This window comes from Mauremys mutica, chromosome 3 (genome assembly GCF_020497125.1).
Source record: "Mauremys mutica isolate MM-2020 ecotype Southern chromosome 3, ASM2049712v1, whole genome shotgun sequence".
Taxonomy (NCBI): Eukaryota; Metazoa; Chordata; order Testudines; family Geoemydidae; genus Mauremys; species Mauremys mutica.
In genome coordinates, this window is record NC_059074.1 from 185,873,387 (window position 1) to 185,897,124 (window position 23,738).

Consider the following 23,738-nt stretch of genomic DNA (forward strand, 5'->3'; position numbering starts at 1 on the left):
CCTGCCGTTCCCTGTGGCTGACCAACTTGACCACCAGGGAGTTAGGAGCAGGGTGGATGTACATGTATTCATGCCCCTTGGCACGTACAAAATACTTGCGTTCCGCTCTCTTAGAGATGGGGACCAATGAGGCCGGGGTTTGCCACAGGGCATTTGAAATTTTCACCACCCCTTCATGGAGAGGCAAGGCCACCCTGCCAGGTGCCGAGGACAGTACATTAAACAGGGAGGCTCCTCCATCTCCTCTGCCTGGAGGTGGAGACTTGATGCCACCCTTTTTAAGAGTTCTTGGTGCACCCTAAAGTCTTCCTGGGGGAAGGAGGGACCGTAATTGCCTCATCAGGGGAGGGTGAGGCGGCCAGTGCCGTACTTTGTGTGTCCGGAGCCTAATGTCCCTTTCTCTCTTGAACCGAGGCTTAAATGACTTGCAAATCTTGCAGAGATCGCTGAGACAGTGTAAACTACAAGTCGCCTACAAGTGTTGCACGACTTAAAACCCGGAGCACGGGGCAGGCCCTGGCCTGGCTGCTCTAAACTAAACTAACTAATCAACTAACTAACTACAGGTACCACACACTGAACAAACAAGCAGTTCTGGGGACGAGCTACAGCAAAGTTGGAGCAGAGCAGTTCCGAAGCATATTCACTGGTGGCAAAGAACTGAGGGTGAAGGGAAGCGCGCAGTGCCCCTTATACTGTGCCATGGAGGCACAACTCCAGGAGTCGCTAGGAGCACTCCCCTATGGATATTGCTAGGGGATAAACTTCTGGCACAGGTGCAAATAGCAAGCACACACACCTATTGTGGAATATACATGAGCAATCACTCGAAGAATAGATATTTAGAGGTCTACGCCAACAGGAAATATAAAAACTGAAATTATAAACAGTCTAAAGCCAAAATGGAGCTTTTATGAACCTTTATGAATGGGAGACAGGGGGGTATCAGAAGACAGGATACTGGACTAGATGGACCGTTGGTCTGACTCAGTATGACCATTCTTACGTTCTAGATGCACCTCCTGTAGCAGTAGTGTTTTCCTAAAGGTCAATCCAATTAAAAAAAAATCCAGCTCAAGAAAGAATCCAACTCAAATCTCAGACAAGTATCTTCCTTAATAAAAATGTCAACCAACAATCATCTGAACTTCAGCAGCACTTTTTCCTTGATAGAAAATAATTCTCTGTTCAATACAGTAACGCCTCACTTAACCTCGTTCCGATTAATGTTGTTTCGTTGCTGATCTATTAAAGAACATGCTCATTTAAAGTTGCAGAATGCTCCCTTATAATGTTGTTTGGCAGCCGTCTGCTTTGTCCACTGCTTGCAGGAAGAGCAGCCCGTTGGAGCTAGCTAGTGGGGGCTTGCAACCAGAATGGGTCAGCAGCTCCCAATCAGCTCCCCTAAGTAACCTGTGCCACAGCCACCTAGCAGGCTATCAATTGCCAGGCAGTTCACTCTCCCCCCACTGCCATGTGCTGCTCCTGCCCTCTGCCTTTGAGCTGCTCAAGGGAGCCTCTTGCTTGCTGTGTGGCAGGGGGAAGAAGAGGGGTGCTGATGTCAGGGTGTCCACCTCTCCCCGCTCCTGTACCCTATCTCCACAGACCATGGAAGGACGGACGCAAAGGGCTCAGGACAGAAGGAGCTTGCTGGCAGCAGCTGCCATCTCAACTTGCTGATCTACTTAAAAAGGCAGTGTACTTAGAGGGGGGTGAGCGTACTTAAAGAGGTAATGCGCATCTCTCTCTCACACACACACACCCCCAACCCACCCACCACTTTGGAAAGTGGAGGGAGTGATGCGCTCCAGTGGGTTCATCATCATGTTCAGTTTCCGCAGGGAATGTTTGCAGACATTGCCATGCATTTATTGTGCCTACTCCCTCCATTCATGCTGCCTTGTAGAGTGTGAGGCTACATTAAAAACGTGTTAACTCTTAAGGGCTCAGCCGAGTGCTAGTTCAGCATTTAGCAGCAAGGCATTCTCTGGGAAATACAGACTATCAGGGTTGGAAGGGACCTCAAGAGGCCATCTAGTCCAACCCCAACTAAATCATCCCAGCCAGGGCTTTGTCAAGCCTGCCCTTAAAAACCCCTAAGAAAAGAGATTGCACCACTTCCCTAGATAACCCATTCCAGTGCTTCACCACCCTCCTAGTGAAAAAGTTTTTCCTAATATCCAACCTAGACCTCCCCCACTGCAACTTGAGACCATTATGCCTTGTTCTGTCATCTGCTACCACTGAGAACAGTCTAGGATCCATCCTCTTTGGAACCCCCTTTCAGGTAGTTGAAAGAAGCTATCAAATCCCCCCTCATTCTTCTCTTCTGCAGACTAAATAATCCCAGTTCCCTCAGCCTCTCCTTATAAGTCATGTGCTCCAGCCCCCTAATCATTTTTGTTGCCCTCCGCTGGACTCCTTCCAATTTTTCCAGATCCTTCTTGTAGTGTGGGACCCAAAACTGGACACAGTACTCTACATGAGACCTCACCAATGCCAAATAGAGGGGAATGATCACTCGATCTGCTGGCAATGCTCCTACTTATACAGCCCAAAATGCCGTTAGCCTTCTTGGCAACAACGGAACACTGTTGACTCATACCCAGTTTCTTATCCTCTGTAACCCCCAGGTCTTTTTCTGAAGAACTGCTGCCTAGCCACTCGGTCCCTAGTTTGTAGCAGTGCATGGGATTCTTCCATCCTAAGTGGAGGACTCTACACTTGTCCTTGTTGAACCTCAGATTTCTTTTGGCCTAGTCCTTTAATTTGTCTAGGTCCCCCTGGACCCTATCCCTACCCTCCAGCGTATCTACCACTCCTCCCAGTTTAGGGTCATCTGCAAACTTGCTGAGGGGGCAATCCACCTCCTCGTCCAGATCACTAATGAAGATATTTAACAAAACCAGCCCCAGGACCAACGCTTGGGGCACTCCGCTTGATTCCGGCTGCCACCTAGACATGGCGCCATTGATCACTGCCTACTGAGCCAGATGATGTAGCCCGCTTTCTATCCACCTTATTAGTCCATTGAACCAGCCCATACTACTTTAACTTGCTGGCAAGAATACTGTGGGAGACCATAACAAAAGCTTTACTAAAGTCAAGGAATAACACATGCACTGCTTTCCCCTCATCCACAGAGCCAGTTATCTCATCATAGAAGGCAATTAGGTTAGTCAGGCATGACTTGCCCTTGGTGAATCCATGCTGACTGTTCCTGATCCTTTCCCTCTCCTCTAAGTGCTTCAGAATTGATTCCTTGAGGACCTGCTCCATGATTTTTCCAGGAACTGAGGTGAGGCTGACTGGCCTGTAGTTCCCCAGATCATCCTTTTTTTTAAAGATGGGTACTACATTAGCCTTTTTTCAGTCATCTAGGACCTACCCCAATCACCAGGAGTTTTCAAAGATAATGGCCAATGGCTCTGCAATCACATCCGCCAACTCCTTCTGCACCCTCAGATGCAGTGCATCCAGCCCAATGGATATCCATGCATATCCCACCCTCTTACTCCATGCATATCCCCATACATATCCCACCCTCTTACTCTACCACCTCAACCAAACTTCACAATCACTGCTGTGTACAGTATTAAATTGTTTAAAACTTATACTGTGTGTATATATATATTTTTATATATTTATTTATTTTCCCCTGGAACCGAACCTAACACCATATCTATCTCACAGCAGCCAACTTTCACGTGGTAATTAAGCACCTCAGCCTTCACAATAAGCCAAAAATCAACCTAATCCCATTTCAAAACTAGGCCAAAACAAGCTAATCCTGAAGACCCCCAATACTCTATGTGACTAGATCCCCCCGGCGTGCAGTTTGGGACTGTGGTGAGCTGCTGTGCACCCCGACTTTCTCTACCCCTTGCTTCTGCTTGCCGAGAGCTGATTAAAAAAAAAGTAGTAAGCTACAAACCAAAAACTAGCCAACAAGCAACTCAAGTTAATTAAGCCAAAACCAAGCCCAATTTCTGCATTTTTTTCCACGGGTTTGGCATGTCTGACATAGATATTTATTTTTCCCTGGAACCTAACCCCCCCGACCCCCATTTACATTAATTCTTGTGGGGAAACTGGATTAGCTTAACATTGTTTCACGTAAAGTAGCATTTTTCAGGAACATAACTACAACATTAAGCGAGGAGTTACTGTACAATTCTGTAAGACAGCCTGAAGCAAAGAAAAACAAAAATGAAGGTTCCTTGTATCTGTTGGCTGGGAGGAAGTAGAACGTGTAATCTAAACTAATAAAGGAGATTTAAAAAACAAAACATTCAAGTTTGGAAATATTTTATTTTACAGCCTTTTCCTAATATATACTGAACAAACCCCATGACGACAAAATAAATTTCAAAATATAAAAATAGACTATCACTTACCAGGACAAATAGTGTTGCTCTTGTTGGACCCAACTACTGCATCTGATATACAAATAAGTGTCAATACAGATTTTCAAAACACTGTAAAGTGCCTATTTAATAATGTAGATAAATCATCAATTCCATTACTAGCATCAATCAGCTGATGGCACAATTTCATGTGTTAATAAATTATACAAAAGTATTATAAACAAATTTATATGCCAGGCAAGATTTCTATGTTATGTTTTCTAATTACAAAACACAACAAAAACCCAACCACACTTAACTGAGTGCTTGTTATACTTAATTGAACATTTAGGAGTAGTGTTAATCTTTAGTCAAAATACCTATCTAAATCAATATTTCTACAATAAAAAAATGTTATAATTTAGATACGTCATATAAGAAAATTTATAAAATACACAGAAATAGATAAAGAATTCCCTTTTTAATATTTGCCAACTATCTAGCTAACATTCCTCATTAGATAGACTACAGTCATTTTAAGTGAGATAATGGACAGTCTCAAAACATATTTGAAAAGTAACTGTTATTCAGTTTCCCCATCTTTTAAAATGGGGATCGTAAGAATTACATACCTCACAGAGGTATTATGAGAAGACATTTCTCTTTGTGAAGTACTTCGGAGACAAAAAGTGCTGAGTATTATTATTATTATTATTATTATTTCAGCAATATTTTATGTGGCCTGTAGAATTCAAATACTTTTTTTTTTTAAAACCAAAAGAAAAAGGAGAAAAGAAGTCTCCAAATTCTGTTACTTACAAAGACATTTAAAGAGAAGGTTCCTCACCTTGTGCAGTAACTGAGCTTCTTCGAGATGGTTGTCCCTGTGGGTGCTCCACTTTAGGTGTCTTGGTGCCCTGCGCTTCTAGTTGTGAGACTTGTGGTAGCAGTGCCCCAGGGATAGCCGCTCAGAGTGGCCAACTGAGCACAGCCAACCGCCACCCAGTTCCTTCTCTACCCCAGAGGATCGAGCCGAAACTCTGAAGAGTGGGGAGGAGGGTAGCTAGTGGAGCACCCACAAAGGACAACCATCTTGAAGAACCTCAATTACTGCACAAGGTGAGTAACCTTCACTTCTTCTTCAAGGAGTGTCCCTGTGGGTGCTCCACTTTAGGTGACTGAAGAGCAGTGCCTCTCAGTGGAGAAGAGGGGCTTCAAAGTTGATGTATGTACGGTGGAGAGTATCAATAGACTAAAGCGAGCGTCTACAGTTGACTGCTGTTACAGGGCATAATGTTTAGTGAAAGTAAGGGGCGATGCCCAGGTAGCTGCTTTACAAATACCCGTGATGGGTACACGTTTGAGAAAGGCTATGGATGTGGACATAGTTCTAATGGAGTGTGTGCAAAGTCCAGAAGGAGCTTGCAAACTGTCATTTTGGTAACAGTTTGATACAATTAGAGATCCATTTAGAAAGTCTGTTTGGAAATGGTTTGGCCTTTTGATTGTTCTTTCATGGATACGAATAGCCGGGACAATTTTCTGAATGTTTTTGTTTTATAGAACACCAGCGTTCTGCTGACGTCTAGTGTGTGAAAGGATGCCTCCCTGTAGCTGGCGTGTGGCTTGGGAAAGAATACAGGTAAATGAATGGGTTTGTTGAGATGCAAGAGGCAGGCAACCTTGGGTATGAATTTAGGGTGTGGATGTAGGATTACTTTGTCCTTGAGGAATGTGGTATAAAGTGGGTGTGCCATTAGAGCACCCAACTCTCCCATCCTTCGTGCTGATGTGATAGCTACTAAAAAGGCAACCTTCATGAAGAAGTGTAGGAACGAGCAAGTTCAAAGGGTTTGCCCAGGAGGGCACGGAGAACAAGGCTGAGGTCCCACAAAGGGGGCGGGTCCCTTATTGTGGGGTAAGTGTTCTCTATACCCTCGAGAAAGCGCTTAGTCAGTGGATGGGTGTGTGGGCCATGTTGGTGCAATCAAGATGACTCTGGATTTGTCTTCTCTGATCTTGTGTAGGACACGACTCAACAGGAGGATCGGGGGGGGGGGGGAAGGCATACAGGAGCAGGGCCCCCCCATTTGATGAGGACGGCGTCTCAGAGTTGTGTCCCAGTCCCACTCGGGAGCAGTATTGTGGACATTTGGCATTGTGGGTCATGGCAAAAAGGTCTATTGAGGGGAATCCCCATTGTCGGAATACAGTTTGCAGAATTTGTGGGTCTAGTTTCCACTTGTGCATCTATGAGAAGTTTCTGCTGAGGTAGTTTGCTGTGGCATTCTGGTTTCCAGGTAGATAGGATGCCATGATGTGTATATGTTGTTGGAGATACACCACTGCCAGAGGCAGACTGCTTCTGTGCAGAGCAGGTAAGATTGGGCCCCTCTTTGGCAATTTATATAAAACAGTTACCAAATTGTCCAAAAGAATCTGGATATTTGTTCTGTGGCACCTTATAGACTAACAGACGTTTTGCAGCATGAGCTTTCGTGGGTGAATACCCACTTCTTCGGATGCAAGTGGTGGAAATTTCCTGGGGCAGGTATATATAAGCAAGCAAGAAGCAAGCTAGAGATAACGAGGTTAGATCAATCAGGGTGGATGAGGCCCTGTTCTAGCAGTTGAGGTGTGAAAACCAAGGGAGGAGAAACTGGTTCTGTAATTGGCAAGCCATTCACAGTCTTTGTTTAGTCCTGAGCTGATGGTGTCAAATTTGCAGATGAACTGGAGCTCAGCAGTTTCTCTTTGAAGTCTGGTCCTAAAGTTTTTTTGCTGTAGGATGGCCACCTTAAGATCTGCTATTGTGTGGCCAGGGAGGTTGAAGTGTTCTCCTACAGGTTTTTGTATATTGCCATTCCTAATGTCTGATTTGTGTCCATTTATCCTTTTCCTTAGAGACTGTCCAGTTTGGCCGATGTACATAGCAGAGGGGCATTGCTGGCATATGATGGCATATATTACATTGGTGGAAGTGCAGGTGAATGAACCGGTGATGTTGTGGCTGATCTGGTTTGGTCCTGTGATGGTGTTGCTGGTGTAGATATGTGGGCAGAGTTGGCATCGAGGTTTGTTGCATGGATTGGTTCCTGAGCTAGAGTTACTATGGTGCGGTGTGCAGTTGCTGGTGAGAATATGCTTCAGGTTGGCAGGTTGTCTGTGGGCGAGAACTGGTCTGCCACCCAAGGCCTGTGAAAGTGTGGGATCATTGTCCAGGATGGGTTGTAGATCCCTGATGATGCGTTGTAGGGGTTTTAGCTGGGGACTGTATGTGATGGCCAGTGGAGTCCTGTTGGTTTCTTTCTTGAGTTTGTCTTCCAGTAGGAGGCTTCTGGGTACACGTCTGGCTCTGTTGATCTGTTTCCTTATTTCCTCGTGTGGGTACTGTAGTCTTGAGAATGCTTGGTGGAGATTTTCTAGGTGTTGGTCTCTGTCTGCGGGGTTAGAGCAGATACGGTTGTACCTCAGTGCTTGGCTGTAGACAATGGATCTTGTGGTGTGTCCGGGATGGAAGCTGGAGGCATGAAGGTAGGCATAGCGGTCGGTAGGTTTTCGGTATAGGGTGGTGTTGATGTGACCATCACTTATTTGCACCGTGGTGTCTAGGAAGTGGACCTCCCGTGTAGATTGGTCCAGGCTGAGGTTGATGGAGGGGTGGAAGCTGTTGAAATCGTGGTGGAATTTTTCCAGAGTCTCCTTCCCATGGGTCCAGATGATGAAGATGTCATCGATGTAGCGTAGGTAGAGAAGGGGCGTGAGTGGACGGGAGCTGAGGAAGCGTTGTTCCAGGTCGGCCATAAAAATATTGGCATATTGTGGGGCCATACGGGTGCCCATAGCGGTGCCACTGATCTGGAGATATATATTGTCAGCAAATTTGAAATAGTTGTGTGTGAGGAGAAAGCCACAGAGCTCAGCAACCAGGTGTGCTGTGGCATCATCAGGGATACTGTTCCTGACAGCTTGTATTCCATCAGTATGTGGGATGTTTGTGTAGAGAGCCTCTACATCCATGGTGGCCAGGATGGTGTTTTCTGGAAGGTCACCAATGCATAGTAGTTTCCTCAGGAAATCAATGGTGTCACAGAGATAGCTGGGAGTGCTGGTAGCATAGGGTCTGAGTAGAGAGTCTACATATCCAGACAGTCCTTCAGTGAGAGTTCCAATGCCCGAGATGATGGGGCCAGAAATGAGAAGTTCAGGGTGTGGGAGGGGACTCCAGGCTGGGGCAGGGGACTGGGCTGCAGGCAGGGGAGGGACTCTCACTCGGGGTGCAGGCTCTGGGGTGAGGAAGGGGTTTGGGGTGCAGGAGGGTGCTCTGGGATGGGATCAAGGGGTTCGGAGGGCTATCAGGACTGGGACAGGGGTGGCACTCACCACAAGCAGCTCCCAGAAGCAGAAGCATGTCCCCCCTCCCCCCGGCTCTTACACAGAGGTGCGGCCAGGGCGGCTCTGCACACTGCCCCGTCCTTGCAGTTCCCATTGGCTGCAGTTTCTGGCCAATGGGAGCTGCAAGGATGGTGCTTGGGATGAGGGCAGCATACTGAGCCCCCTGGATGCCCCTACACATAGGCGCCAGAGGGGGGACATGATGCTGCTTCAGGGAGCCATGTGGAGCTGTGGCATGTGCGCACAGAGCAACCCCCGACCCTGCTCCCCAGCAGAAGCTCGAGGGCCAGATTAAAATCAGCTGGTGGACCGTACGTGGCCCACGGGCCGTAGTTTGCCCACTCCTGTCTGACAAGAAAGTGGGGCCATGGCTGGAGTCTGCAATACAGCTTTTGCTGGGTCCATAATGGCAGCATTAATGGGTAGTGCTATTTTGGCTGACAGAAAAACTTGCAATATATCTGTCAGCTTATGTTAGTTGCTGGTAACTCAACCAGTGAGATGTATAATGAATCAGCTACTCTTTTAAACAAATCCTGAAAGGATTTGAAGTCATCTTCTGATGTGGGGGGAGGTGGCATTATTGTTTCGTCCAGAGACCAAGTTGGGATGTGGGTAGGTGGGAGGGTGTCACCCTCTGTCCTGTCTGCAGATTCGTCAGCTTCCTCCTCCAGTTCTGGGGAAGGTGGATCAGATGGTGGAGGCAACCGCTGTGTCCTCGACCTAGGTGGATTGGATGGCTGGGCGTTTTGGGCTCTGTATAATGCCATGGGGTCCCAGTATGCCCACTAAGGTGGGAAGGTCATGGGAGGGGGCACCCAAATGGGGGTTGCCAACCCACGCCTTGTGACTGAGCAGGTCCAGGTTTAGGAGAAAGCTGGTGAGGTGTGCCCACTCCTGTCTCCACTTCATCATTGGAGAGAGGAGGGGCCAAGCCAGCGGGTGTAGTGATAAAGCTTGGCCCTGACCTGGCTGGGGTGTCATCTGTGCCAAAGAGCGAAGTTCCCAGTGTGGAAGCAATGAGTAGGTCCACATGGCTGACAAAGTGTGCCAGCAGTGCAGGCAAACTCAGGCAGGGAACCAGACTTGTCATATTGTATTGGTGCAGCAGGTGGCGCCATAGTGCTGCTCTGTGCCTGAAGTTTCTGTTCCCTGAATTCCAAGCTATGAGAGTGAGACCGCATAGGGTCTTTTGCTCCTCAGGACGTATCGGTACCGGATAGTCCCAGTGCCTCGCAGTCCGGTGCTCTGGGTGCTGTCGGTACCGGGGCAGTTTTTGCAGTCGGGAATTGCTTTTTTGGAGGCGAATCCCGATATGGCGGGGAGTGAGACCACTTTTTTGTGACTTTGATAGGACCAGGGTCCTTAATAGCCATTTTTTGCATATCTGAGGCAGCTGCAGCTGAGGTTTGGCGAGGTGGTGTCCTGGACTCCGGGTCAGAGGCAGGTCAGAGGGATCTCTCCATCATTAGAAGTTTTAATTGGAGATCCCTGGCCTTTCTTGTCCACGCTGTGAGCTTCTTGCAGTGGGTACACATATTACCCAACGGATACACTGCGAGTGGCTATCTGTAACTTGTATCGAGAGTCCTCAGGTCAGACAGCACTTGAAACCTGGAGAGCCAACCAAGCATGTCTAAGAAGCTAGCTGAATGAAGAATGGGAATAATCCGGGTCTAGTGTCTCTTCAATGGCTGCCTGCCTGAGGCAGGGAGAAAAACGCGATAATTATTTTTTTAAACGTGAAAAAGAAAAATGAACGGAGAGAAACAATTAGGAAAACTAACATACAAAAGGGCAGAGATTAAAGGAATACGAGAGTAGATAAGGGCACTGCTGTCATTCCGACTGAAACCAAGGGCGGTAGAAAAGGGACTGGGTGACGGGAGGGATGGGGGGAGGGATAGCTCAGTGGTTTGAGCATTGGCCTGTTAAACCCAGGGTTGTGAGTTCAATCCTTGAGGAGGCCACTTAGGGATCTGGGGCAAAAATTGGTCCTGCTAGTGAAGGCAGGGGGCTGGACTCGATGACCTTTCAAGGTCCCTTCCAGTTCTAGGAGATTGGTATATCTCCAATTATTACCTTTATTATTACCTTTATTACGGCTGGCTGCACTCGTGGGGGAGCGGCGCAAGACAGCTGCCACCCATGCACGGCTACCAGAAGTCTCCGACTAGAAGCCAAGACACCTAAAGTGGAACACCCACAGGGACACTCCTTGAAGAAGAACTATGACTTTCAGCATTTCTGTATCACTGGAAATTTCGAAGGAACACTAATCTCTGGAATTAATACCCTGCAGATAGCCAAACCCCAGGATTGTGTTTTCTTTGGTAAGTGACAAAGCAATTTGTAAATGCTCTGAAACACTTATGAAGTTGAACACATTTGCTGCTACACATCAACATTTCTAAAAGTTACTAAGAAAAACTGTCTGCTGCTACCAACAGAAGTTGTGATTGCAGTTTTACATCAGCTGCCAACAAATGTACCAAATACCGAAACTTTTAGAAGTGTGTATATTGGGAGTTACCATGGATATGCAGTTTGAGCAGGAATTATATAGCAATACTTTAGCCTTTATTAAAGATCGACAAGTTAATAAATTAATATTTCAGATTTGGAAGGTACTACATTTCCATGATTCTGCTTATTTTTCTATGACCAAGTAAGCACAGTCCAGGCTCCCAAGGCTGTGGAGCACAAAAGGCAAATTACCACCACGCATAGCAGTAACTTAAACACTTTTTGAGGAATCTCTGGACTAGTAATATTTTTGTATATCTGCTTATTCTTATCTGAGGAGCAACAATAGCCTCCAGCAAGCACATTTTGTTCTCACACTACAAATCAGTGACATCATTTGTCTAGATGACTAGTTGGTAAACATGGCAAGATAAAAAGTCAATCCAACATTTAATCCTACCTTTTTCACATTTGTCTTCTGAAGTATTAGCCAAGAGTGGTGCGGTGAGAACATGCATACAATGGTTGTAGAAGAAATTGAGAAATTCACTTTTCTCTGTTTTCTGAAACAAACATTTATTTATTAAAACACTGGTGTGAATTTAGTGTCTTTGCTAGTGAGGGCTAATAGCACTTAAGTAAAATACAGAACAAGCAAGACATAAGCTACCTCACATGGCGTTGATAGTACCTTTTGATACCGATTTGCAACACACCAGGTGTTCTCTAGAGTAGAATGTACCCATCACACCCAAAGATGTAGAGCAGAGTGGGAGGGACTAGGATGAGAACAACCTTATGTAACTTGTGATTAAAGCGAAAGCATGAACTCAAATCTCTCCAATGGAGAAAGACAAATGAACTGACACGAATGCATCACACAGTGCCTTTAACCAACAATTTAAAAAGGAAAAAAAGAGTGACAGTAATTTTGCATATATTGCTTGAAGCTTCTGTATGTATTTAAAAAAAGAGAGAGAGAGAGAGACCACTCTCCTCACCAGTGCACACAACATTTAAGGATTGCTGTATGTACATAAGGTTACTAGATTTTACTTTAAATACTTCTTTTGGTGACTAGAATTCCAAACCATCTAACACAGGCATATCATACTTCATATACTATAGTTTAAATATTTTTTTCTTAGAGAGAAACCATAACATAGCAACGTCCAATTTGATTCAAATCCCAGAGACCTAAACTTTATTGAATATTTTAATCCAAAGGCAATGTTTGGATTCAATGCAATGTAAATTAAATGGAATTATCAGAACTCTGGGCAGAGTTTTAAAGCAAATTACAAGAAGTCCTGGATTTTTGTTCATTTGTGACAATACACCTCTACCTCGGTATAACGCGACCCAATATAACACGAATTCGGATATAATGCGGTAAAGCAGTGCTCCGGGAGGGCAGGGCTGAGCACTCCAGTGGATCAAAGCAAGTTCGATATAACACGGTTTCACCTATAATGCGGTAAGATTTTTTGGCTCCTGAGGACAGCGTTATATTGAGGTAGAGGTGTATAAACAGAATCATACGTACGGCCAAGTATTCTATCAGGATAAAGTACATTCTGTAACATGGGAATGGTTCTATCAAGTTGGATCTGCATTATGCTGTAGGAATTAAACATTGTTTTAGCTACATGCAGACACACTGGACTCTTTTTTCAATGTTTTGATGTGGTCCACCCAGCCAATTGGAGCTAAGACTAGTCTAATACCCATGTGTTTGGGGAGAAGACTGCCAATTTTAAGAACTTCTTAGACAATGCCATGTTTCTTAGCATTAATTAGAGACAGTAAATACAGATCAGTGCCTTTCATTAGCAATAATTTTACTGAAATTTTGCAGCTGCCAAAAAACATCAAGCAAACAGGACAATGCCAAAATGCTTTTCCTTCCTACTATCCTCCAACCAAAGATGACAGAAAGAGTAGGACGACTTTTTAAATGTGCATAGACAGTAAAGTTTCATTACCCCTTTGCATTTTCTTACATTAGCTGTGGCCAACATATTCTCTGGATCAATCAGAGTACGTAAGAGCCCCATTAATTGAACAGCCCCACCAAGCTCAGGGTCAGTATCGCAGATCATTTGCTCAATAACTACATTGATGAGGAGGATATCCTGCAACAAAGCAAATCAATTACATATAAGTTTTCAATAATACAAATACTACTAGATTTTTTTTAAAAATACAAATTGATTTTTATTTGGTCTCTAGCTGCTATCACTGAAAGCTCACATGTGAAAAAATATAAGTGAAAGCCAACGCAAAACCTGAGTTTCAAATATTAAAACAGTAAAGTGGAATGGAAAAAATAAAATTACTTGAAAATGAGCCTAGATGCAAAAAATCAAATGTCTTTAAAAATCAAGTGCACTTTTCTCCCTCAAGGTGTCACTCCAAGGCAGCGTCTTAACCATAAATTTCCATACTTAACCTGTTTGTATTTCTTTTACATTTAATGTTAAGTCTTCTCCCAAAAACAAGCATTACAAACTCAGGAGGGTTAATTATAACATCCCTCTAATGTTTCATATTCTATGTAACTATATGTACTCTCAACCTTAACTCCATCGTAATGTTGTTTTTGTCTAGTAATATGATACCTAGTACCCTGGATTTCACCTGGCAATTGATGGGAACCCATTCTATAATGAGCAAAAGACAGGTTTTATGTGCTCACATCTTCCCACACCCCGACCCCAATCAGAATGCTGTTGCCTGTCTTTTTCCTACATTTCCTGTACTCTTACAAAAAAAAGTAATATTTAAGAAAAATTATATTTAGACTGAAAAGATCTTAATTCTGCAAAAAGCACACAGTACTGTCCTTTGCAAGTATAATCAGCATATACAGAAGCTTCAGTATGTAAATTATTAGATAGTCCTGTAATATTCTTACTTACATCATCACTCTGTTGGGCTTCTTGCATTACAAATTCTCGGACCATGGATGGACTAAATTCTACTAGATAAGAAAATATATCTGTAGCAGCTGATCTAACTTGCAAGTCATCCATACCCTAATAAAAGTAAACTCAGTTTATTACAGATGAACCATTTGAGGTACAGTAGCACAGGACAATGATAAAACTAACATTTGATTGCAAGGTCATATTATACATTAAGCAAATCCAACGGTCCCAATATAAAATTGGAAGAAAACTTCCCACACTATCCAGAAAGAACGTAAAGATTTGTGTGAATTTGACGGCCATAATTTTGACAGCAAGTAAAATCCACATAACAGTACTTATGCCAATATTCTATATTTATTACCACAGATGAGTTACTTTAGTACAAAAGGGCCAGTATAAAGGTTTACAAACGTATCCCAATCACGTACAACTGTTTACACTTACTGTTTAATCACCTACAGCATAAATACGTTTCTTCGGGGAACGTTTTTCTTTCTTTCTGGTAATTGGTCCTGGACCCAAGTCAAAAAGATTCAGATCTAGAAATATTTGTACTGATCTACAAAGGCGCATTACAGCCTTGAAAGATCATGAGATTTTAGGACTTCAATATTGTGTTAGTCTGATGTTTTCGTGTCCACTTAATTTGTGATGTGTTTATAGTAGCTAATGTCTACTGATCTGCTAAAGTGAGAGACATTTGAAAGTTGGGATTCAGAATTTTTACGTGGTACAAAGCATTGTTTTTAGCTAGAGTGGTAACTGCTAAATCACATAAGAATTGAAATGAAGGAAAACAAATTGGAAAACAGTATTTATGCTCTAACATCTCAATCTGTCATGATTAAAAATGCTTCATACCAGTAAAAAGATGGAAAAGACGGTTACTCGCCTTTGTAACTGTTGTTCTTCTTCCATTCCAATTAGGTGTGTGCACGCCGCGTGCACGTTCGTCGGAAGATTTTTACCCTAGCAACACTCGGTGGGTCGGCTGGGTCACCCCCTGGAGTGGCGCCACTATAGCGCTGAATATATACCCCTGCCGACCCAACGGCCCTTCAGTTCCTTCTTGCCGGCTACTCCGACAGAGGGGAAGGAGGGCGGGTTTGGAAGGGATATGAGCAACACATCTCGAAGAACAACAGTTACAAAGGTGAGTAACCATCTTTTCTTCTTCGAGTGCTTGCTCATATCGATTCCAATTAGGTGATTCCCAAGCCTTACCTAGGCAGTGGGGTCGGAGTGAGATGTTGCACAATGCAAAACTGCTGAGCCAAAGGCTACATCATCTCTGGACTGTTGGACCAGCGCATAATGTGAGGCAAAGGTGGGGACCGAGGACCAGGTAGCTGCATGACAGATTTCCTGTATGGGAACGTGAGCCAGGAAGGCAGCAGAAGAAGCCTGAGCCCTGGTAGAATGTGCAGTGAGGTGGCTCGATGGAGCATGGGCCAAGTCACAGCAGGTGCAGATGCACGACGTCACCCAAGATGAAATCCTCTGGGAGGAGACAGGTAGGCCCTTCGTTCGGTCTGCCACTGTGATGAAGAGTTGGGGCGTTTTACGAAAGGGCTTTGTCTGCTCGATATAAAATGCGAGCGCCCTACGGACGTCTAGGGAGTGCAATTGTTGCTCCCTTCACGATGAGTGTGGCTTCGGAAAGAAGACCGGAAGGAAGATATCCTGGTTCATATGAAAGGCCGACACCACCTTAGGGAGGAAGGCCGGATGTGGTCGCAACTGCACCTTGTCCTTGTGAAATTCAGTATACGGTGAGTCCACCGTGAGAGCCCTAAACCCGGAGACTCGTCTGGCCGATGTAATGGCTACGAGGAAAACTGTCTTCCAGGACAGGTATAGCAGCGAGCAGGTTGCCAGTGGCTCGAATGGGGCAGTCATAAGTCTGGTTAGAACCAGGTTGAGGTCCCAGGTTTGGGCAGGGCGGCGAACTTGGGGGTATAACGCTCCAAGCCCTTGAGGAACCTAGAAACCATAGGGTGCGAGAATACGGAGCGGCCACTCTCCCCTGGGTGGAAGGTAGAGATGGCTGCCAAGTGCACTCTCAATGATGATACCGCCAGGTCCTGCTGTTTGAGAGACCAGAGGTAGTCCAAGATGGAATGGATCGGGACCTCGGAGGGAGTAACATTATGCGTTTCGCACCAGCAGGAGAAACGCTTCCACTTGGCCAGATATGTTAACCGAGTGGAAGGTTACCTACCACCCAGGAGTACCTGCTGTACCGAGGCAGAGCAACGTAACTCGGATCGGTTTAACCACGCAGCAGCCATGCTGTGAGGTGCAGGGATTGCAGGTCTGGGTGGTGAAGTCTGCCGTGATCCTGCGTTATGAGGTCTGGGCGAAGAGGCAGGGGAATCGAGTTGGCTATCGACAAGTCTAGCAACATGGTGTACCAGTGCTGCATGGGCCACGCTGGAGCAATCATGATCAGGTGCGCTCTGTCCCTGCGGAGTTTTAGCAGGACCCTGTGAACCAGCGGGAACGGTGGAAAAGCGTATAGCAGATGGCTCGTCCGCGGCATCAGAAAGCGTCCGAGATCGAGCCCGGGGAGAGGCCTTGGAATGAGCAGAACGTCTGGCACTTCCTGTTCTCGTGAGAAGCGAAGAGGTCTATGCAGGGAAATCCCCACTTCCGGAAAACGGAATGGATAACGTCCGGACGAAACCACCACTCGTGAGACAGGAAGGATCTGCTGAGGCGATCCGCCAGAGTGACCCCTGGGAGAAAGGACGCTACCAGGTCTATCGATTGGGCTGTGCAGAAGTCCCAGAGCTGGATAGCTTCCTGGCAAAGAGGGGAGGACCGTGCTCCTCCCTGCTTGTTTATGTAATACACGGCTGGTGTGTGGTCTGTGAACACAGACACAACGGCCTTGTAGGTGCTGCTGAAACGCCTGGCATGCAAGGCGGACTGCTCTCAGCTCTCGGACATTGATGTGCAAGGCCAGCTCTTGAGCTGACCAAAGGCCCTGAGTGCGAAACTGACCAAGGTGAGCACCCCAGCCGAGAGATGAGGCATCCGTCGTCAGGGACACCGAGGGGTGAGGTGGATGGAATGGCATCCCTGCACGCACCAGGGAGGGCATCGACCACCAGTCGAGGGAGCCTAGGATGCTCGGGGGGATCGTGACGATCATGTCTATGATGTCTCTGCTTGGGTGGTACACCAAGGTGAGCCACGACTGGACTGGACGGAGGCGAAGCCTGGCATGTTTGGTTACGAACGTGCAGGCAGCCATGTGACCCAGGAGACCTAGGCAAGTGCGAGCCGAAGTTGTCGGGAAGTTCCGTAGACCTTGTATAATTGTTACCATCGCCTGAAACCAAGGCTGAGGTAAGCAGGCTCTGGAGAGATTGGAGTCCAGGTTGGCCCCAATGAATTCTATTCTCTGTGTGGGAATCAGAGTGGATTTCTCTGTATTGATCATCAGGCCTAGATGCAGGAATAGGTCCTTGACGATGCCCACATGACAGGTAACTTGGGCCTCGGAGGTCCCTCAAGTGAACCAATCGTCTAGATACGGAAAAACGTGTATCCGACAGCGGCGGAGGGAGGCGGCGACTACAGCCATGAACTTTGTGAATACTCTTGGGGCTGTAGAGAGGCAAACGGAAGGACCATAAACTGGAAATGTTGACGGTTGGCCTCAAACCAGAGGTACCTTCTGTGTGGAGGATAAATGGCGACGTGAAAATACGCATCCTTCATATCGAGGGCGGCATACCAGTCTCCGGGATCCAAGGATGGGATGATGGGCCCCAGGAATACCATGTGGAACTTCAGCTTTATCATGAACTTGTTGAGTTCCCGCAGGTCTAGGATAGGTCTGAGACCTCCCTTCGCCTTGGGGATTAGGAAATAGCGGGAGTAGAACCCCTTGCCCCTGTTCGTCCTTTGGTACCTCCTCTATAGCTCCGATGGCGAGGAGCATCCGCACCTCTTGCAAGAGGAATTGCTCGTGAGAGGGGTCCCTAAAGAGGGACGAGGATGGAAGGTGGGAGGCGAAATAAACTGGAGGCAGTACCCAGATTCCACCGTGCGAAGGACCCAACGATCTGAGGTTAGATGGGACCACGCAGGGAGGAAAAAGGAGAGGCGGTTGTAAAAGGGAGGGAACGGATCCTGGGTAATAACTGGTACGCCGTCCTCGGGCGTGCCTTCAAAAGTTAGGCTTTGGCCCACTTGGTGGTTTAGAGGGACCCTGATTTTGGTCCCCTTGGGGTCCTGACTGATGCCTACGACCGCCTTGGCCACGCCTGCTGGCAAAGTCCTGTCTTTGTCTAGGCACGGGTAAGGGAGGTGAGGCTGGGGACGGAAAGGTCGGTGCTGAGTCACCGGCGTGTGCATGCCGAGAGAGTGCATAGTGACCCTGCTGTCCTTTAGGCTTTGCAGCCTAGGGTCAGTTTTTTTGGAGAACAGGCCTTTGCCATCGAAGGGCAAGTCCTGTATAGTATGCTGCAGCTCCGGGGGAAGGCCCGACACCTGGAGCCATGAAATACGCCTCATGGCAACACCCGAGGCCAGAGTCCTGGCAGCGGAGTCAGCTGCATCCAATGAGGCCTGGAGGGAAGTTCTCGCCACTTTCTTCCCTTCTTCCAGGAGGGCAGCAAACTCTTGACGGGAGTCCTGAGGAACCAACTCCGTAAATTTGCCCACCGCCACCCAGGTGTTGTAATTGTAGCTGCTAAGCAGGGCTTGCTGGTTTGCTACGCGGAGTTCCAGGGCCCCTGCCGAGTACACCTTATGGCCCAGTAAGTCCATTCGCCTAGCCTCCTTCGATTTAGGGGCTGGTGCCTGCTGGCCATGGCATTCCCTCTCATTGACGGCCTGGACGACAAGGGAGCAGGGGGAAGGATGTACATATAGGTACTCGTACCCCCCGGAAGGTACCATGTACTTGCGTTCGACTCCCCTGGCCGTGGGCGGGATAGAGGCTGGAGACTGCCAGATTGTATCCGCATTGGCCTGGATCGTCCGAATGAACGGTAGGGCCACTCTAGTGGGGGTGTCAGCCGACAGAATGTCTACGACCGGATCCTCTATCTACGAGACTTCCTCCACTTGGAGGTTCATATTGAGTGCCACCCGTCTCAGGAGGTCCTGATGGGCCCTCAAGTCGATTGGAGGAGGGCCCGAGGAGGATGTTCCTGCCACCGCCTCATCTGGGGAGGAGGAAGAAGAAAGGCCGGGGACAAGCGGGTCGTGTGTGGGCTCGTGCTCCTGGACGACCTCCTGTTCCGGTGGGATCTGGGAGTCCGGTGGCTGAACCGGGGCTTCCTCTGTACCGGTTGGAGGGGGACGGCTAACTGTCGCCTCTGGCACCCAGTGCTCTGACGGAACAGAGCGAGATGAGATCACAGGCACGCCTTGGGCCCGGTGGTATGACCAAGGTGTCCAGAATGATCACTGATGGGGGCCAGGGTCCTGGGCCTGGGGCTCCTGGAAGACTCTGGTGGGCACATCCGAATCACGGTCCTGCGCGTATGAACTGCCCGCCTGGGACAACACTGATGCACGTCTGGATGGCCATGGAGGAGCTGAAAAGCACTGGGCAGAGTCTCCCTCTCTAGCTGACGTCGCTCGACGTGGCACCAGGGATCGGTACCGGGAGCGAGACGGGACCTGCGACCGGAGCAGTGCCGGGAGGTCGACCGAGATCTCGAGGCTCGACATCGGGAGTGGCTACAGGAGTCACAGTACCTGGAGCGGTGCCGGGAGCTGGATCGGTGCCAAGTGTACCGGGCCGACAAACGGGACGCTGACCGGTGCCGCGAGTACGACCGGTACCGAAATGGAGAACGGTGCCAGGACTGCGAGTGGCATCGGGACCTGGATCGGTGACAGGACCGAGAACGTCTGCGGGACCGCGATCGTGAACGGTGCCGCTCTGCAGTGCTGACGGAGGATGGTCTGATCAAGGCAGGCTTGCCGATCGACTGTATAACCCGCACCGGCGGTGCCGGGGGTTGATACAGCGCAGACTCCGTCATTGCAATCAACTCCCTCACCGTGGAAAATGTATCCGGCGTGGAGGGAATAGTGAGCTCAACCACAGCTCGCATCGGGGAGCTTCCAGGCACCGGACTCGACGGCTCTTGTGTGGCCGGAATCGACGGTGCCGATATTGTCGGTGCCACGGCAGGTATCGGTGCCGGGAGGTCTGACTTAGTCTAGCGCTCGGGCGGCGGAGCAGGCGGCTCGGACGCAGCAGGAGTCTTGTGCCTCTTCGCCCTCGGGGAGAGGGATCGGTGCCAAGCGGACGACAGTGAGGGCGACGGCTGTTGCCGAGAGGCCTTGGCGGTACTGGCGCGATCCGGTGCCGAGGGAGCGCTTCTTGAAGACTGTCCAGCTCTCAGTGCCCAGTGCCCAGGGCGGAGAAGTAAGAGCTGCCTCCATCAGGAGCTGCTTGAGACGAAAGTCCCGCTCCTTTTTTGTTCTCGGCTTAAAGGCCTTACAAATGCGGCACTTATCTGTTAGGTGAGATCCCCCGAGGCACTTAAGACAGGAGTCGTGGGGATCTCTTGTCGGCATCGGCTTTGGCAGGCCGAGCACAGTTTGAAACCCAGTGAACCGGGCATAGGCAACGGCACCGGGTGTGGGAAAGGGGATAATCCCCGAACCCCTCTGAACTATATACACTAACTATACAACAAACGAATAAAGTTAAGAACATAAGAAAGGCAGTACCGGGTCAGACCAAAGGTCCATCTAGCCCAGTATCTGTCTACCGACAGTGGCCAATGCCAGGTGCCCCAGAGGGAGTGAACCTAACAGGCAATGATCAAGTGATCTCTCTCCTGCCATCCATCTCCATCCTCTGACGAACAGAGGCTAGGGACACCATGCTTACCCATCCTGGCTAATAGCCATTTATGGACTTAGCCACCATGAATTTATCCAGTCCCCTTTTAAACATTGTTATAGTCCTAGCCTTCACAACCTCCTCAGGTAAGGAGTTCCACAAGTTCACTGTGCGCTGCGTGAAGAAGAACTTCCTTTTATTTGTTTTAAACCTGCTGCCTATTAATTTCATTTGGTGACCCCTAGTTCTTGTATTATGGGAATAAGTAAATAACTTATCCTTATCCACTTTCTCAACATCACTCATGATTTTATATACCTTTATCATGTCCCCCCTTAGTCTCCTCTTTTCCAAGCTGAAGAGTCCTAGCCTCTTTAATCTTTCCTCGTATGGGACCCTCTCTAAACCCCTAATCATTTTAGTTGCCCTTTTCTGAACCTTTTCTAGTGCTAGAATATCTTTTTTGAGGTGAGGAGACCACATCTGTACACAGTATTCGAGATGTGGGCGTACCATGGATTTATATAAGGGCAATAATATATTCTCAGTCTTATTCTCTATCCCCTTTTTAATGATTCCTAACATCCTGTTTGCTTTTTTGACCGCCTCTGCACACTGCGTGGACATCTTCAGAGAACTATCCACGATGACGCCAAGATCTTTTTCCTGACTCGTTGTAGCTAAATTAGCCCCCATCATGTTGTATGTATAGTTGGGGTTATTTTTTCCAATGTGCACTACTTTACATTTATCCACATTAAATTTCATTTGCCATTTTGTTGCCCAATCACTTAGTTTTGTGAGATCTTTTTGAAGTTCTTCACAATCTGCTTTGGTCTTAACTATCTTGAGCAGTTTAGTATCATCTGCAAACTTTGCCACCTCACTGTTTACCCCTTTCTCCAGATCATTTATGAATAAATTGAATAGGATTGGTCCGAGGATTGACCCTTGGGGAACACCACTAGTTACCCCTCTCCATTCTGAGAATTTACCATTAATTCCTACCCTTTGTTCCCTGTCTTTTAACCAGTTCTCAATCCATGAAAGGACCTTCCCTTTTATCCCATGACAGCTTAATTTACGTAAGAGCCTTTGGTGAGGGACCTTGTCAAAGGCTTTCCGGAAATCTAAGTACACTATGTCCACCGGATCCCCCTTGTCCACATGTTTGTTGACCCCTTCAAAGAACTCTAATAGATTAGTAAGACACGATTTCCCTTTACAGAAACCATGTTGATATTGCTCAAGAGTTTATGTTTTTCTATGTGTCTGACAATTTTATTCTTTACTATTGTTTCAACTAATTTGCCCGGTACCGACGTTAGACTTACCGGTCTGTAATTGCCAGGATCACCCCTAGAACCCTTTTTAAATATTGGCGTTACATTAGCTAACTTCCAGTCACTGGGTACCGAAGCCGATTTAAAGGACAGGTTACAAACCTTAGTTAATAGTTCCGCAACTTCACATTTGAGTTCTTTCAGAACTCTTGGGTGAATGCCATCTGGTCCCGGTGACTTGTTAATGTTGAGTTTATCAATTAATTCCAAAACCTCCTCTAGTGACACTTCAATCTGTGACAGTTCCTCAGATCTGTCAACTACAAAAGCCAGCTCAGGTTTGGGAATCTCCCTAACATCCTCAGCTGTGAAGACTGAAGCAAAGAATCCATTTAGTTTCTCCGCAATGACTTTATCGTCTTTAAGCGCTCCTTTTGTATTTTGATCATCAAGGGGCCCCACTGGTTGTTTAGCAGGCTTCCTGCTTCTGATGTACTTAAAAAACATTGTTATTACCTTTGGAGTTTTTGGCTAGCCGTTCTTCAAACTCCTGTTTGGCTTTTCTTATTACACTCTTGCACTTAAGTTGGCAGTGTTTGTGCTCCTTTCTATTTGCCTCACTAGGATTTGACTTCCACTTTTTAAAGGAAGTCTTTTTATCTCTCACTGCTTCTTTTACATGGTTGTTAAGCCACGGTGGCTCTTTTTTAGTTCTTTTACTGTTTTTCTTAATTTGGGGTATACATTGAAGTTGGGCCTCTATTATGGTGTCTTTAAAAAGGGCCCACGCAACTTGCAGGGATTTCACTTTAGTCATCTTTTAACTTTTGTCTAACTAACCCCCTCATTTTTGTATAGTTCCCCCTTTTGAAATTAAATGCCACAGTGTTGGGCAGTTGAGGTGTTCTTCCCACCACAGGGATGTTGAATGCTATTGTATTATGGTCACTATTTCCAAGCGGTCCTGCTATAGTTACCTCTTGGACCAGCTCCTGCGCTCCACTCAGGATTAAATCTAGAGTTGCCTCTCCCCTTGTGGGTTCCCGTACCAGCTGCTCCATGAAGCAGTCATTTAAAGTATCGAGAAATTTTATCTCTGCATTTCGTCCTGAAGTGAAATGTTCCCAGTCAATATGGGGATAACTGAAATCCCCCACTATTATTGGGTTCTTAATTTTGATAGCCTCTCTAATTTCCCTTAGCATTTCATCATCACTATTACTGTTCTGGTCAGGTGGTCGATAATAGATCCCTAATGTTATATTTTTACTAGAGCATGAAATTTCTATCCATAGAGACTCTATGGAACATGTGGATTCGCTTAAGATTTTTACTTCATTTGAATCGACACTTTCTTTCACATATAGTGCCACTCCTCCCCCTGCACGACCTGTTCTGTCCTTCCGATATATTTTGTACCCTGGAATGATTGTGTCCCATTGATTGCTCTCAGTCCACCAGGTTTCTGTGATGCCTATTATATCTATATCCT

The 23,738-nt window shown here is 46.9% G+C and overlaps 1 protein-coding gene across 5 annotated transcripts in view; it reads right to left on the reverse strand.

Moving 5' to 3' along the window:
• PPP4R3B (protein phosphatase 4 regulatory subunit 3B) overlaps nt 1-23,738 on the reverse strand; it is a 102,991-nt gene that overhangs the window by 40,014 nt on the left and 39,239 nt on the right. For 3 of the 5 annotated variants that reach the window (XM_045011925.1, XM_045011927.1, XR_006578546.1), the window contains 4 exons: nt 14,129-14,245; nt 13,193-13,342; nt 11,668-11,770; nt 4,398-4,439 (listed from right to left, as the gene is read on the reverse strand). In XM_045011925.1, coding sequence (XP_044867860.1) covers nt 4,398-4,439; nt 11,668-11,770; nt 13,193-13,342; nt 14,129-14,245 — 412 coding nt within the window. The remainder of the gene's footprint in view (nt 1-4,397; nt 4,440-11,667; nt 11,771-13,192; nt 13,343-14,128; nt 14,246-23,738) is intronic. The other 2 variants (XM_045011928.1, XM_045011929.1) reach the window with 1 other exon arrangement.